The sequence below is a fragment of the Cibotium barometz genome, chromosome 53, assembly GCF_041138505.1.
Source record: "Cibotium barometz isolate CiBa-2024 chromosome 53, ASM4113850v1, whole genome shotgun sequence".
Taxonomy (NCBI): domain Eukaryota; kingdom Viridiplantae; phylum Streptophyta; class Polypodiopsida; order Cyatheales; family Cibotiaceae; genus Cibotium; species Cibotium barometz.
This window is the reverse complement of record NC_141098.1, coordinates 15429599-15446437: the sequence shown is the minus strand read 5'-3', so window position 1 is coordinate 15446437 and position 16839 is coordinate 15429599. Positions and strand designations below refer to the sequence as shown.

The window sequence follows — 16839 nt, the reverse complement described above, 5'->3', positions numbered from 1 at the left end:
CATCTTCTCGTAACTATGTCCCTCCAGCAGGTTAAGAATGCTCTTCCTTGTAATGACAATCGTACGCTCTCAGAAGCTTGGAGTAAGGTAGTCAACTCTTACAAAGACGCATTGCTTAATGGGGCTTCAACTTCACCTGCTGGCTCGAATCCTCCCGATGCCGGTGGACAGAATGCACTTGTTGAGTCTCGGCTCGTAGATGAGGATGTGCCCATGCGCACTTTTACCTAATTCCTTAGTCTCTGATCTTCATGTACATACCCTTGCTATGCATACTTCTCTGACATGCATCACATATAATGTGTGGGTTATGCAACCATGACAAATGGCGGCTGATTTGGCACTATGTACATACATCTCATGCAGATATTGTTATCCTTCATGAACATAATCAGCATGAATTTGCTGGTCAATGTTCTTTCTTTGCTGGTTACTGGATTACCTATGCTGGCACTGATTCCTTTTCTGGGGTTCTTATGCTGGTATGTCATGATTTGCAACCGGTTATTGCACACAATGATCCTGCTGGAAGATGGCTTGTTGTTCAATGTTTGGTAGATGGACAAATCTTTGAATTTGCCGGGGTTTATGCTCCTACGGATTCCAACTCTCGGGCGCGCTTATGGCATGATATGTATGCTTATCCTTGGCTTTCTACGGCTTTCATAGCTGGTGATTTCAATAACGCGCCTTCTCCCTCTGATAATACTACTGGTCATTCTCACATGTTAAATGAAGAACGACAGAGCTGGAATCGTCTAAAGGCATCTGCTGATATGCTAGATTTGTGGCTTCAGTTGCATCCACATATTATGGGTTTCACTTTTCAGCATAACGTGCATGCTTCTTATCGTGCTCGCTTAGATCGTTGGTATGCCCTTCATGTGCAGCAATATGATGATTATGTATGTGACATGCGAGTGTGGTGTGTGTGTGAGAGAGAGGTGTGCAGCGTTGCGATCCTGCTCGCCTGCGACCCTGTTCACCTACTAGCCTGTGACCCTGTTCGCCTGTTCGCCTGCGACTCCCTTTGCCTTCGAAGCTGCGACTGTGAGCCTGCGACTCTGCTCGCCTGCGATTCCTGCGACTGTCCTCGCCAGCGTCTCCTTTCGATTCTGCTCGCCTGTGACACAACTGTCTGTGAGCCTGCAATCTCGTCTCTCCCTCCTCCTACTCTGTGTGTGTATGTGTGTGTGTGTGTGTGTCGCTGAGATCTTCGCACGCCATCCTCTCTCCCCGTGCAGTTTCGCCTTCCTTTTCAAGTTCAGTTCGCATCTGCAGATTTTCTAGAGTTCGAAGTCAGTTTTAGAATTCCAGTGTATAGAGCTTCTTTTGATTCGCATCAGCAGAAGTCAGTTTCAGTATTCGAGTAAATAGAGCTTCTTTCTGATTCGCATCAGCAGAAATTTTAAAGGCTCCTGTATACAGCATACAGCTTTCATTTTTTTTAAAAAAAAGTTGTTTAGCAGTGTTGTACAGACTTCACTCTTGCAATTATGTCTGAGACTATTGTGACCTATGCTCGCCGGGATAATGCTGTAGACAGTAACAAGAGGCAGCATGCTGCAATTGAATCTGTCACCATGATTAAGCAAGATTCGTCAGATGCACAGTTTGTATATGAGGCTTTATGTGAGGACTTTGTAGACAGTCGTGTCAAATGGAAGGACCCGCCTCCTTCTTTCAGTTACAAGATTAAATTGCCAACGATTGTGTCTCCTCTGCGTAGATACTCAGAGAAAGGGATTATTCTCTTCTTTCCGGGTAAAACGCCTTCTGCGCAAGAAGTAGCTCAATGGATTCAGTCCATTCTAGGTGGACCCTTTGTAGATGGAGTTCACTTTGCAGCAAGGGGTGTTTATGATGTATTACTATCTGATGGTCAACATAAGCAGCAGATGCTTGAAACTTCTCCCCTTATGTTTGGTGTACAGTTGGTACATGTGTTACCTTGGTCCCCGACCAAGGACTATCAGTCCTTGATTAGGCATCGTTGTCCTGTTTGGGTCGAGGTCGTGGATTTTCAGGAATATTTGAGGGAACATTTGCCAGGTATAGCAACCACTCTGGGCAAAGTGGTTTGTGCACCTCGTCCTACAGGAAACAAAAACAGATTTTGCATCTCGTGGGATACAGACCATGAGCAACCACCTGCAATTGCTGTTGAAGTAGAAAATGTGCGTGGCATGGGTGCACGTTACTTCAAATTAAATTGGGGAGTCTTTGCAGGTGCTTGTTTTACTTGTCATAAGTTTGGGCATATGGCTTCCGAATATCCTTCTCTGCTGCATCCTCCGCCGTTATCTGCTGTACCTCCCATTTCAGCGAATGTGCAACCAACTCAAGTTAGGGAGATACCAACAAATCAAGCCACTCGAAATACTCAAAAGGAGAAAGAGAAAGGAAAAGCTAAAGTTATTCCACAAGTTGTTTCTTCTTTGGCCGTGCCTAATCAACCTAAGGATAAAGGACAAGATAAAATATCTTCGGCTGAATGGAAAACTCCGAAAAAAGCTACTATGGTTCGTCGTCATCCCGTTCCTTCACGTAATTGGACTGCATCTGCCACTATTGCACAGTCTTCCACTTCATCGACTATGCTTTCTAGAATATGGTCGGATGTAGTTCGAGGTGCTTCCTCGAGTATGGATGCTGATGTAAATGCTTTGGATATGTGTGTTGATACGAATATCCATGAGTCTCTGTTGATTCAGGGCGAGGGCTCTCTCCCTGATTCAGTTGTTGTTATGCAACACTGATTTTGCTGACTGTTCACTGTATATACCTTTGTACAGATTTGATGTTTGATACTCCAATAAAATGTCTTTCGTACAATATTAGAGGACTTTGTGATCCTAGTAAATTTAGGTTGTTTTGGCACTATGTACATAAAATGCAACCTCATCTGGTGTGTGTGCAAGAACACAATCAGCATACCTTAGTGGGTCAATCAGGTCACTTTGCTGGTTATGATATTTTTTATGCGGGCACTCAGCATTACTCAGGAGTTTTTATGCTTGTTAAGCATGATCTGCAACCAATGTTGGCCTACAATGATTCTGCTGGCAGATGGATGGTCATTCAATGTTTATTGTATGGACAAATTTATGAATTTGCAGCAGTTTATGCACCACAAAGCTCAGCTGACAGGGCAAATATATGGTCGCAAATGTTGGCTTATCCCTGGCTCCATAATGCATTCCTTTGTGGAGATTCTAATAATGCTCCATCTCCTGAATTTAATTCCACTGGAAGAACTCATATGCATGGAGCTAAACGCAGAACATGGAATGATTTGCTCTCTTCCTGCAATATTTTGGACCTATGGCAGCATGTATTCCCTCGTCTGCAAGGGTTTACTTTTAATCACAATGCTTTTCCACATATCTGGACACGTCTGGATCGCTGGTACTTGTTACATGCTGACCAATACGATGATTTTGTTTGCAAACTATGGATTGATCGTTCCATGTTACTCTCTGATCATTCTCCTTTATGGTTAGGCCTTTATTTTGATATGCCACAAGATGTCTCTATTCTTCAGAAACATAGGATGTTGCTTTTAAACAACAGTTATCTTGTGCATGCTGATTTCAAGGAAATGGTTTTGCAAGCCATTGAACCTTTGCCCATTCAAATGCATGAGGATATTGACATTGCTTGGTTTCAATTTGTTCAGCGCATGCAGGCTGTGATCTGTGATTATGGTCGTTATTACATGGCCGACTTGCGGGATCGGATCTTGCAAGCTAAAGAAACATGTCAATCTATGGCTGATCTTGCTCAGTTTCGGGTTTTAAATACTAATGAACAAGAATCTTTAATGCAGGCTAAGCATTTCCTCATGCTAAATGATCAGAGAAAATTGCAAAAATGGTTGACACGTTCGCGACATCGAGCTATCATAGATAAGGGTTGCTCTTCCAAAGATTTTTTCAAAAATCTATATGCTTCAAGACAAAAGGAATGCATCAGAAGGGTGAAAAAATCTGATGGTCAATGGACTCATTCTTTGTCGGAGCTCTCGTATATTGCTAGTCAGCATTTTGCAGCTCTTTTTGCTAAACCGCCAACTACTTCATCTAACATACTTAATGCTCGTTATGCTTGATTGCATCATGTTCGGCCCATTATTTCTCCACGGGATGCTTTGGAATTAGAATCTCCGTTCACTGATATTGAACTTAAAGATGCTTTACGTTCAATGGGTCGATGGAAATCTCCCGGATGGGATGGATTGACAGTGGAATTTTTCCATGCTTTTTGGCCTCAATTGGAATAATCATTGCTGTATATGATCAATGAAGCTTGGGCAAATGATGTACTACCATCTTCTTGGAAAGAAGGATTGGTTAAGCTTTTCCCTAAACAGGATCTTTGTGAAGCTTTTTTTGATTGGAGGTCCATTACTCTTATGCCTGTCATCTATAAGCTTCTGACTAAGATGTTGGCAAATCGTATTAAAGCATTTTTACATGATGGTTTGCATCCTGCGCAATATGGTTTTGTGCCTCGGAGGCAAATCAATGATAATTTGGCTAATGCTTATATTGCCATTGAATATGCCAAATACACTAAGCAGGATGTACTCATTTTGCAGGTTGAGATCGAGAAAGCTTTTGATTCCGTGCATTGGGAATATATAGCTATGACTATGAGTTATCTTGGTTTCGGTGCGAAGTGGCAAAATATTGTGTATTGCCTCTATAATGACAGTGATGCTTCTTTGATTTTGAGCTCTTCTCTATCGGATTCTTGGAAATTGGGACGTTCAGTTCGCCAGGGTTGTCCGCTTAGTTCCTTGTTGTTTGCTATTGCCACACATCCTTTTCTTTGCTACTTGGATTTTTTGCAAGCTACTGATGAATTGCATGGCTTACAGCTTCCTGCTGGGCATACTTTCCTGGCTCAGGCTTATGCTGATGATTCTTTTTTTATGCCCAAGAATACGCAACAAGATCTTCAGAGATTAATGGAGGCTTTGGAAATTTTTGGTCTGCCTGGCTGCTGGTTTGAAAGTGAATTTCCGTAAGTCTACCTTGCTTGCGCTTAACGTACAGCAATGGCATCATGTATTTGGGCCGGTGTAATACCTCCTGGTGGACATATCGTTCGTCATTTGGGTTACCCTTTGGATTGGCAGCTGTCATCTTCACAAATGATTCAATGGGTTATGCTAAAATTGAATCGCAAAATTGATTATTGGCAGCTTTCCACTTGGCCTCTTCATGTACGTCTCAGGATAGTACAGGCTATTGTAATGGCTTACATACAGTTCTTTCTTCCATTGATTATGTGGAGGAAAGCTGATATACATCGGTTTATGTCTCTGGCAATGGCAATTGTGTGGAAAACTCAACATCGTAAAAAGGGTCTTCGTCTTTTGTCAATGCCAAAGATGTGTTCTCCAAACATACATGGTGGCTTGAACATATTGAATATTCATTTTCATGTGCATGCTCGTAAATCCACTTTGCTGTTGAAATTTGTACATCAGCGCCAACCATGGGCTATTATGTTGGGTCATATGTGTATGTCTATGTCTTCATCTGCTTTTGGAAAGTGGACTGTCACGTATTGGGATGCAATTTTCAGCCATTTCGATGGAAAAATTGTCGGCTGCCCTCTTTCATCTAAGTTAATTTTTGCTTGGAAACAGGTTACGCAATATCTTTTTTGGAATCCCAGGCTTAATGCGCAATCTTCTTCGCTTCGCCTTGAGAGTATTCATTGGTCAAAGGCTTTTGATGTACCCTTGGCTCTACGTGAGCCTAGGAAGGCATATTTCCTTTCAAAGAAAGGAGTTTATCTTATTGATGATGTTTTGGATGCTGGTGGCCTTGTGCTTTCTAGCTCAATGGATTCAGTCCATTCTAGGTGGACCCTTTGTAGATGGAGTTCACGTTGCAGCACGGGGTTTTTATGATATATTATTGTCTGATGGTCAATATAAGCAGCAGATGCTTGAAACTTCTCCCCTTATGTTTGGTGTACAGTTGGTACATGTGCTACCTTGGTTCCCGACCAAGGACTATCAGTCCTTGATTAGGTATCGTTGTCCTGTTTGGGTCGAGGTCGTGGATTTTCCGGAATATTTGAGGGAACATTTGCCAAGTATAGCAACCACTCTGGGCAAAGTGGTTTGTGCACCTCGTCCTACAGGAAACAAAAACAGATTTTGCATCTTGTGGGATACGGACCATGAGCAACCACCTGCAATTGCTGTTGAAGTAGAAAATGTGCGTGGCATGGGTGCACGTTACTTCAAATTAAATTGGGGAGTCTTTGCAGGTGCTTGTTTCACTTGTCATAAGTTTGGGCATATGGCTTCTGAATGTCCTTCTCTGCTGCATCCTCCGCCGTTATCTGCTGTACCTCCCATTTCAGCGAATGTCAGGTCAACTCAAGTTAAGGAGATACCAACAAATCAAGCCACTCGAAATACTCAAAAGGAGAAAGAGAAAGGAAAAGCTAAAGTTATTCCACAAGTTGTTTCTTCTTTGGCCGTGCCTAATCAACCTAAGGATAAAGGAAAAGATAAAATATCTTCGGCTGAATGGAAAACTCCGAAAAAAGCTACTATGGTTCGTCGTGCTCCCATTCCTTCACGTAATTGGACTGCATCTGCCACTATTGCACAGTCTTCCACTTCATCGACTATGCTTTCTAGAATATGGTCGGATGTAGTTCGAGGAGCTTCCTCGAATATGGATGCCGATGTAAATGCTTTGGATATGTGTGTTGATACGAATATGCATGAGTCTCTGTTGATTCAGGGCGAGGGCTCTCTCCCTGATTCAGTTGTTGTTATGCAGCACTGATTTTGCTGGTTGTTCACTGTATATACCTTTGTACAGATTTGATGTTTGATACTCCAATAAAATGTCTTTCGTACAATATTAGAAGACTTTGTGATCCTAGTAAATTTAGGTTGTTTTGGCACTATGTACATAAAATGCAACCTCATCTGGTGTGTGTGCAAGAACACAATCAGCATACCTTAGTGGGTCAATCAGATCACTTTGCTGGTTATGATATTTTCTATGCGGGCACTCAGCATTACTCGGGAGTTTTTATGCTTGTTAAGCATGATCTGCAACCAATGTTGGCCTACAATGATTCTGCTGGCAGATGGATGGTCATTCAATGTTTATTGTATGGACAAATTTATGAATTTGCAGCAGTTTATGCGCCACAAGGCTCGGCTGACAGGGCAAATATATGGTCGCAAATGTTGGCTTATCCCTGGCTCCATAATGCATTCCTTTGTGGAGATTTTAATAATGCTCCATCTCCTGAATTTAATTCCACTGGAAGAACTCATATGCTTGGAGCTAAACGCAGAACATGGAATGATTTGCTCTCTTCCTGCAATATTTTGGACCTATGGCAGCATGTATTCCCTCGTCTGCAAGGGTTTACTTTTAATCACAATGCTTTTCCACATATCTGGACACGTCTGGATCGCTGGTACTTGTTACATGCTGACCAATACGATGATTTTGTTTGCAAACTATGGATTGATCGTTCCATGTTACTCTCTGATCATTCTCCTTTATGGTTAGGCCTTTATTTTGATATGCCACAAGATGTCTCTATTCTTCAGAAACATAGGATGTTGCTTTTAAACAACAGTTATCTTGTGCATGCTGATTTCAAGGAAATGGTTTTGCAAGCCATTGAGCCTTTGCCCATTCAAATGCATGAGGATATTGACATTGCTTGGTTTCAATTTGTTCAGCGCATGCAGGCTGTGATCTGTGATTATGGTCGTTATTACATGGCCGACTTGCGGGATCGGATCTTGCAGGCTAAAGAAACATGTCAATCTATGGCTGATCTTGCTCAGTTTCGGGTTTTAAATACTAATGAACAAGAATCTTTAATGCGGGCTAAGCATTTCCTCATGCTAAATGATCAGAGAAAATTGCAAAAATGGTTGACACGTTCGCGACATCGAGCTATCATAGATAAGGGTTGCTCTTGCAAAGATTTTTTCAAAAATCTATATGCTTCAAGACAAAAGGAATGCATCAGAAGGGTGAAAAAATCTGATGGTCAATGGACTCATTCTTTGTCGGAGCTCTCGTATATTGCTAGTCAGCATTTTGCAGCTCTTTTTGCTAAACCGCCAACTACTTCACCTGACATATTTAATGCTCGTTATGCTTTATTGCATCATGTTCGGCCCATTATTTCTCCACAAGATGCTTTGGAATTAGAATCTCCGTTCACTGATATTGAACTTAAAGATGCTTTACGTTCAATGGGTCGATGGAAATCTCCCGGATGGAATGGATTGACAGTGGAATTTTTCCATGCTTTTTGGCCTCAGCAGGAACAATCATTGCTGTATATGATCAATGAAGCTTGGGCAAATGATGTACTACCATCTTCTTGGAAAGAAGGATTGGTTAAGCTTTTTCCTAAACGGGATCTTTGTGAAGCTTTTTCTGATTGAAGGCCCATTACTCTTATGCCGGTCATCTATAAGCTTCTGACTAAGATGTTGGCAAATCGTATTAAAGGATTTTTACATGATGGTTTGCATCCTGCGCAATATGGTTTTGTGCCTCGGAGGCAAATCAATGATAATTTGGCTAATGCTTATATTGCCATTGAATATGCCAAATACACTAAGCAGGAGGTACTCATTTTGCAGGTTGAGATCGAGAAAGCTTTTGATTCCGTGCATTGGGAATATATAGCTATGACTATGAGTTATCTTGGTTTCGGTGCGAAGTGGCAAAATATTGTGTATTGCCTCTATAATGACAGTGATGCTTCTTTGATTTTGAGCTCTTCTCTTTCGGATTCTTGGAAATTGGGACGTTCAGTTCGCCAGGGTTGTCGGCTTAGTTCCCAATTGTTTGCTATTGCCACGCATCCTTTTCTTTGCTACTTGGATTTTTTGCAAGCCACTGATGAATTGCATGGCTTACAGCTTCCTGCTGGGCGTACTTTCCTGGCTCAGGCTTATGCTGATGATTCTTTTTTTATGCCCAAGAATACGCAACAAGATCTTCAAAGATTAATGGAGGCTTTGGAACTTTTTGGTCTGGCTGCTGGTTTGAAAGTGAATTTCCGCAAGTCTACCTTGCTTGCGCTTAACGTGCAGCAATGGCATCATGTATTTGGGCCGGTGTAATACCTCCTGGTGGACATATCGTTCGTCATTTGGGTTACCCTTTGGATTGGCAGCTGTCATCTTCACAAATGATTCAATGGGTTATGCTAAAATTGAATCGCAAAATTGATTATTGGCAGCTTTCCACTTGGCCTCTTCATGTACGTCTCAGGATAGTACAGGCTATTGTAATGGCTTACATACAGTTCTTTCTTCCATTGATTATGTGGAGGAAAGCTGATATACATCGGTTTATGTCTCTGGCAATGGCAATTGTGTGGAAAACTCAACATCGTAAAAAGGGTCTTCGTCTTTTGTCAATGCCAAAGATGTGTTCTCCAAACATACATGGTGGCTTGAACATATTGAATATTCATTTTCATGTGCATGCTCGTAAATCCACTTTGCTGTTGAAATTTGTACATCAGCGCCAACCATGGGCTATTATGTTGGGTCATATGTGTATGTCTATGTCTTCATCTGCTTTTGGAAAGTGGACTGTCACGTATTGGGATGCAATTTTCAGCCATTTCGATGGAGAAATTGTCGGCTGCCCTGTTTCATCTAACTTAATTTTTGCCTGGAAACAGGTTACGCAATATCTTTTTTGGAATCCTAGGCTTAATGCGCAATCCTCTTCGCTTCGCCTTGAGAGTATTCATTGGTCAAAGGCTTTTGATGTACCCTTGGCTCTACGTGAGCCTAGGAAGGCATATTTCCTTTCAAAGAAAGGAGTTTATCTTATTGATGATGTTTTGGATGCTGGTGGCCTTGTGCTTTCTTTTGTGGTTGCCGCCAGAAAATTTGGTCTGGGGATGCATTATAGATCAATCTGGCAGCTTATTCGAGAGCTTCTTGCTCCTTTTGAACCAATTGCACATTTGGATCATTCTGATCGTTTGGTTGATTGGAGCCTTAAAAGAGAACAACCTGCACGAGGCCCCTTATCAATGGCTAAACTTTCGGTTCATTCGACATATCATCTCTTGTTGCCTGCCTCTTGGGTTCAAGAACATGCGAATCAGATTTGGCATCTTCATAAAAGTCAGGCTTGGTGGAAACACCGGCTTCATTCTCTTTGGAAATGCAGTCTTCCTTTGAAAAGTAGAATTTTTTTATGGAGATGCTTGATTGGAGTCTTGCCAGTCGGCCTTTTCTTGGCTAGGCGACTTTTGGCACCTTCAACTTGTCATAGTTGTGGTGCTTCTCAAGAGACAGTCTTTCATCTTTTGTGGAGTTGTCCTCTGACTAGGACTTTATTGGATCAGATTGCTGCACGTTTGAGAGCCCGCTTTCGACAGGCACCCTTTGGGAAATACTTTTGGATCTTCGGTCTTCTCCCTTCACCCCTTAGATCCTATAAAGTCTTCTTTGATTGGGTTCGCTACTGGGCTTTATGGACTACCTGGTAGTCTCGCAACAGGATAGTTTTTGCTGGGCCTCATTTCGATGCTTACTCATTCTTCCGTTCCTCTCTTCAGCAATCTTTATATGACTGTCTCTCTTCATGAGATTGACTCATCTCTGTATGCTCTTTTTATAGATTGCTTTTAGATGTTTAACTATGTTCACACTCAACATAGTGAACACTCTAGTAGTCTCCTTTGTATATGGTCTTTTTGGTGGGTTTTCCTCGTTTTGAGGTTTCCCACCTGTAATTAATGACATGAAGCTTTACAAAAAAAAGTGTGTGTGTGTGTGTGTGTGTGTGAGAGAGAGAGAGAGAGAGAGGTGGAGGGGTGTTTTCAAAATTCGTTCCCATGTATGCATGTCTATACAATTGATAGGGTGCGCTATGTTACGTATGTACAAAGAAGGCTAAGGAGCAAAATTAAGGATGAAAGATACTCTCATACATACACCCCACTCCTCAATCCTTGTTCTCTGGGGAGTCATACCTTTAAGGCCATTACAAGTAATGGTGCTTCATATGGAAATCCCTTCAACAAGCCACAAGCTCAAAGGTGGGAAGGAGGAAATTTCAGATTTTGATCTTGCTTCACAAGGGTACAGGAGTTCTTTTTTGTTCCAAGCTTTCCTGTCCATGTCATGGAATCTCCACTAGAGACTTCCATGAAAACAGATCCTGTGTGATGATAGATTCTAGCGGAAGAGAGGAGATAGAGACAAGGAAAGAAGCCTGACAGCTAAATCTCAGCTGTACACCAAAAGCCAGTTGAGAACATTTCCTGACAGACTTAGGTCAAAGATTGATTGCTTTTTGCATATTTGTAGGGAAAGCTCCATAAAATTTAAACAAGGGACTCATGGTCATTGGTAACTATGGCGAGTTCTGATGGAAGGGAGGAATTGCCGACCGAAAGAAGGGGAAACGCAATAGAATCTGCTGATAATTGGACCGATTTGGAACAAGGTCTCGGTTCAGCCCTTGGTTTGGGTTGCTGACACAGGGGATCTTGTGATTGGATTAAGGTACTTCTGAGTACCTCTTGTGGAGCATCACAGGTTGCTTTCCTGCATATTGGGTTGTGCTAGAGAACTTTCCTCACGGGCGGGTTGTATGATCCATGGTATGGTGCAAAGGTCTATGCATGAGGCAGAAAAGTTGGTACAACTTGCTATGGATATATGGGTTGATTGAGCTAACTTATGACCGTACAAATGTGTACTAATACAGGAAATGAAGTGCAAACCAGAGCCACTGAGGAAGAAAATCAGCATACCCCCCCATAAGACCTACCAAAGCAATTCTCTAACATAATGCAGGCATTCATTCCCTAATTTGATCTCCTTGTTCGCTACTCGATCTATGACTGATTATCCCCAACAAGAAGTTACGGTCAGAATTGCTTGAGAGACCTGTAAAATCTAATATCTCCAATAGTTCTGAAACAACAATTATTTCTATCCACAAATCAGGGGTCCACCAAATCACCACACTATTTTGGCTCATTGACATGGCATTGAGCACAGAAAACAGAGTTCAGCATATATACATGTTGTGGTGATGACGCACAGAATTACTCCACATAAACATGGTTTTACATTTCAATCTATTAAAGAGGTAACCATGCAAAAGAAGAGAGATCTATCACGGTGCTGCCAGGATTACAAAGCTTTTGATTGGCACATTGAGAGATGAAGGGTCAAAACACTGAGAACAGAAAACAGAGTTCAGTGTAAACGCATGTTGTGGTGGTTGTGCACAGAATAACTCCAAATTTAAACATGTTTTTACATTTCAATCTATCAATGAGGTACCCATGCACAACAAGAGAGATCTATCAGGGCGTTGCAAAGATTTCAAAACTTTTGATTGGCACATTGAGAGATAAAGGTCAAACACTTGGCACTTTACAGGCAGAAGTGAGGACCCAGGCACAGTTTCATAGAGTAGACATACCTAGCCTATAAATGTAAAGAAGGAATGCCTACTTTCCCCCACAATTTTTGGCTTATAGGTATGTGTCATGAAAATATTGAAAACAAAAAATCTTGAAAATTTCTTTTAGTTCAAAACAAGAAAGAGACTTTTGCCCACCCTCCCACATGCGCACACACACTTCTGAACAAGTGGAATGTTACAACTAACCAATCTCAGCCGCCTCAGCTCCTTTCTTGCAACCCTAGCACGCCATGCACATTGGAAAGAAATCGATGCCTTCTTCAATTGTTTATAGCGTGTGGCACATAACCGACCTCTCCATCTTGCCTGCAATGATAAATAGCAAAAAGATTTCCAAATTGCACTTTGAAATCAACAGAAAGAGTTCCATCCTGCTTCTGTGTCCATCCCTCTTATAGACAGAGAAGCGGGCCAGGGTATTATTCTTTACTTATTACAAGTACACCTTTTCCTCTGTACACACACACACACACACACACACACACACAACACAACAACACACATCTGTATGAGATATTTAATGAGAAAAACAGACAATTATAATATATCATGCATTCAAATGACACTAACAAGATAAACACAACTACGGACAGAAAGGAGCTTAAGGCTTCTCCATGCCTTCGTTAAAAATGGACTGCACACAAGCTGATCTGCCAATCAAGGTCACCGCGAAAAGTTTCACTATCAAAACAAAACGATGCTGAAACGATTTATTTTGGAACAAAACGATCCAACACCAGGCAGGTGGACAATGAAATGTTGGACCGAAACGATCATATACATAAAATGTGAAGGTGCTAGCCAATAGTTATAAGATGATATAAGCATATGTATCATCAGTAAACAAAGAAGACATACAAAAGAGAAGAGAAAAGAACAAATAGGATGAAAGAAGGAAATAGAAAGAATTATAAACGCTAAAAAGTGCACAAAATCACAACCTTTTTTCCCACATGAAATCATGTGGTTTCAATGTGCACATGAAACATTTCAACACTGAAACGTGAAACGAGTTTCAAAGCCATCGCAATGAGTTTCATGGTGACCATGCTGCCAATGCTTTGGAGAGTATAAACACTGAAGCAGCCTGGCCTCTGTGTGATTCTTTATGCTACTTTACATTAATGGGTCAGTGTTTATTATCTTTATTAACAACTCATCTCTTTTTTTTTAAATGGAATACTTCACATTTTGAAAGTTCGTAAGCAAACTATTCACAACCTATGCATGATGTTTAATTTATGGAAAACCGCAAAAGTGTCATCCAGAGAGTCACAGCCTGCATACAGGTTCAGCTTCACTTCAATGAAATCCAATCAGTTATATACAGCTTCCTGCAGGACATTCTTGAGCCTTCTCAAATGAAGTCTATAATAGCATCGCATCACCTTAAGGCAGCTAGGCTTCTAGATGGTGAAATGAGAGTACCCTGTCGTTGTGGTTGCTCTATAGAACCACTCTATGGTTCCATCATTATTCTCATCAGGTCTTTCTAACAGGTTGAAGAAGGTTTCTAATTATGCTCATTTCATCTTGGCTTCTCTGTAGTAGCTGAACCATAGCATCGCATCACCTTAAGGCAGCTAGGCTTCTAGATGGTGAAATGAGAGTACCCTGTCGTTGTGGTTGCTCTATAGAACCACTCTATGGTTCCATCATTATCCTCATCAGGTCTTTCTACAGGTTGAAAAAGGTTTCTAATTATGATCATTTCATCACCCAGTGTGTTTCGTGAGTTTGTTTTATATCTCTGCATCTCTAGGAGTTCTGGTTGATAGCAGAAATGCTGGTCACAAAGTGAGAAAAAAAATTACCACTGTGAGCATAATTTAGGCTGGGGGTGTATAAAAGCATGCACCATAATCATTCATGGAGAAACTGCACCTCGGCCCCTGTGATAAGAGTCTTCAGGTCAGGGATGAACTATGAAGCATCTTGTGTCTCTATGTTGTCTCATCTTTACAAGAAAAAGGAGACCCCAACACCACTGATTAGTGCACTGAATAAGACATTAAAGAGGTCCAAAACCATCCTGAAAAAGGCAGTAAAGCCTACCTCTGATCTTGTAATGAACAGTGCATCTGATTAGTTAAGAAATCTCTCGTCTCAATCTTAGGCACTCTGTGCCTCCTGCGACTGTGGGTCCCCACAAAATCTTGTCTCACATCACAAGCCGTGCAATTGGACTCTAATATGACCAATGGCAATTCACATGCCTCTATTCATGTACCTTGGTCTTTGAAAAAAACCATCAGTATATATGAGTAAGAAGTGATCCCTGTGAAACCCCATCTTTATTATGAGAAGTGGCCCTTCAATTTATGTTAACATCCATCCATCAGTATATATGAGTAAGAAGTGATCCCTGTGAAACCCCATCTTTATTATGAGAAGTGGCCCTTCAATTTATGTTAACATCCATCCAATTGATTTGGTTGAGCAGCGAGCTCTGGTATATTGAGATTCAGGTTGGAAGAATCAAAAAGGGTGGTAGTCTATCCATATGTATGCCTTAAGAGAGGAGCCATCTGGTGGTCCAACAGTCTTTTCTAGAGACAAGCCATGGAAAAATGTTCAACTGATGAATTTTAAAGAAAACTTTCACCGACACTCCCTAACTATGGTATGTATCTTGACAAGATTCTTAATATTTGAACAAATTTACAAATTTTGCATGAAGGATCAATTCCAACCCACTGCCTCACCTGAATTCTTGTTGCCGCATCTGCCTTCTGCTTGCGTCTCTTCTCCTGCCGTAAAAAGAAAGCACGAACACAAGCTTGTATAACAATAGCACCACTTCGCATAGACTTGAAGGATCTCTGTAAGTGCCACATTCGCACTGTTTTTTGTATCATGATAGCAGCAGCTTCCCTGCGCTTGATTTCATACAGCAGGCGACCAAGATGACCTGAGCACGTCCACAAAAAGATAATCTCAAATCACAACCTGATCCGGATTTGCAAATACAGGATAGAAAAAAAATGGATATAGGAAAACATTCCAGCTCTGTTCCTTACCTCGCCAATGAGCTTGAATCTGTAGAGCGGCCTTGTGCATAGCTAGAAAATGCTTCCGGGCAAGATATGTCCGAACCTTTCGCTGTATGGTTTTTGCTGCAGCATACAAAACCTCTGCTCTTCGAGCATCCAACTCTGCCATCTGCCCGGCTCTGAGGAAAACTTTAGTTATCCCCACCTGCAGTATCTCGGAACAAAAACTTTAGCTCAAAACCAAGATGCATCTCAATCATTTGTTTCTTTCTACAAGATCTGACCAAGTCTACAAGTGCCATAAGCTCATCAAGATTCTGCTGCCCAAGCACTTGTGGTCCTTGTTTGGTGTCATCACAACAATGTTCCAATTTGTGTTCAAAAACTCACTTGATAATTGTTCAGGTTCATCCTCTTTAACAGATTCTCTGTTGCTGTTCTTTCATCATAGCTGGAAAATTTCCAATTCTTGGCCAGTCAAAGCCGTAAAAGATACTCACAGCATGCTGCTTCTCTAAAGTAAAAATAAGTGCCTGATTGCAGAGCTACTTACTTTCCTTCCAGTAAGTCCAGAGCCAACACACCAAACCGATCAAGGAACTCATCATATGTCCTGCGTGTTGGATATCCAGCACAACTAATCCGCACAGCCTCAAGCACTCCCTGTGAATATACAATCAAGGCACCGAATAAAGTCCAATCTGACTTTTCATTTTTTACTTTTTTGCGAGTTATTAGATGTGTAGCATCTCAGTGACCCCGCTCAAAAAAAAAGGCTTACCCCACATCGAAGTTGATGGAGAACACTCAGATTCTCAAATCGTCCAGGTTTGTTGTCACTATTTGGCTTTACACAGCGGATATAATGTGGCTCTGTTGTGCTCAAAGTCTCCATGAGCGATTGAAGTTGTTGCTGTAATTGCATTGAAAAACCCATGAGGGATCATGGCACTCTTACAACAAATAAAAGAATAAATCTGTACCTATCAAGCGCCCTCTAACATCTTTTAGTCCCAAATTTCCATACAGCAAAATAATTCATAGCCAAGAAGGCCTTGTGGCATTCTTACAACTTGTAACTCTTATTAAGAATTTCCAAAGGAGTAGGTTACCCATTTATACAAAATTCCAGTTAAACAAGCATCTGCATACCTTAAAGCGTGTTGCAACAGAGGAGAACTTATAAGAAGATTTTGAATTGTCTTCTGTCAAAGACAGGAATAGCCCAGACACGAAAGGACTCTTTGACAAAATCAATAAAGCTTGATGCTCCACAACCACATAATCCTTGTTTTTATCTAGAAATAGGTCAGTCTGATATGTAACCTGAAAACAAATGCCTTTCAAAGGTT

At 41.3% G+C, this 16839-nt stretch overlaps 1 protein-coding gene across 4 annotated transcripts in view; it reads right to left on the bottom strand.

Annotated features, from left to right (window-relative positions):
- Positions 1-16839, bottom strand: part of LOC147608346 (myosin-11-like) — a 342241-nt gene that overhangs the window by 252852 nt on the left and 72550 nt on the right. For all 4 annotated transcript variants that reach the window (XR_015264460.1, XM_086789250.1, XM_086789251.1 and 1 more), the window contains exons 16-22: positions 16640-16813; positions 16269-16400; positions 16041-16150; positions 15878-15938; positions 15515-15692; positions 15200-15405; positions 12681-12800 (exon numbers count right to left, since the gene is read on the bottom strand). Coding sequence is in view for 3 of the 4 variants with exons in the window: in XM_086789250.1 (XP_086645376.1) it covers positions 12681-12800; positions 15200-15405; positions 15515-15692; positions 15878-15938; positions 16041-16150; positions 16269-16400; positions 16640-16813 (981 nt within the window). In the remaining variant the exon portion in view is untranslated. The remainder of the gene's footprint in view (positions 1-12680; positions 12801-15199; positions 15406-15514; positions 15693-15877; positions 15939-16040; positions 16151-16268; positions 16401-16639; positions 16814-16839) is intronic.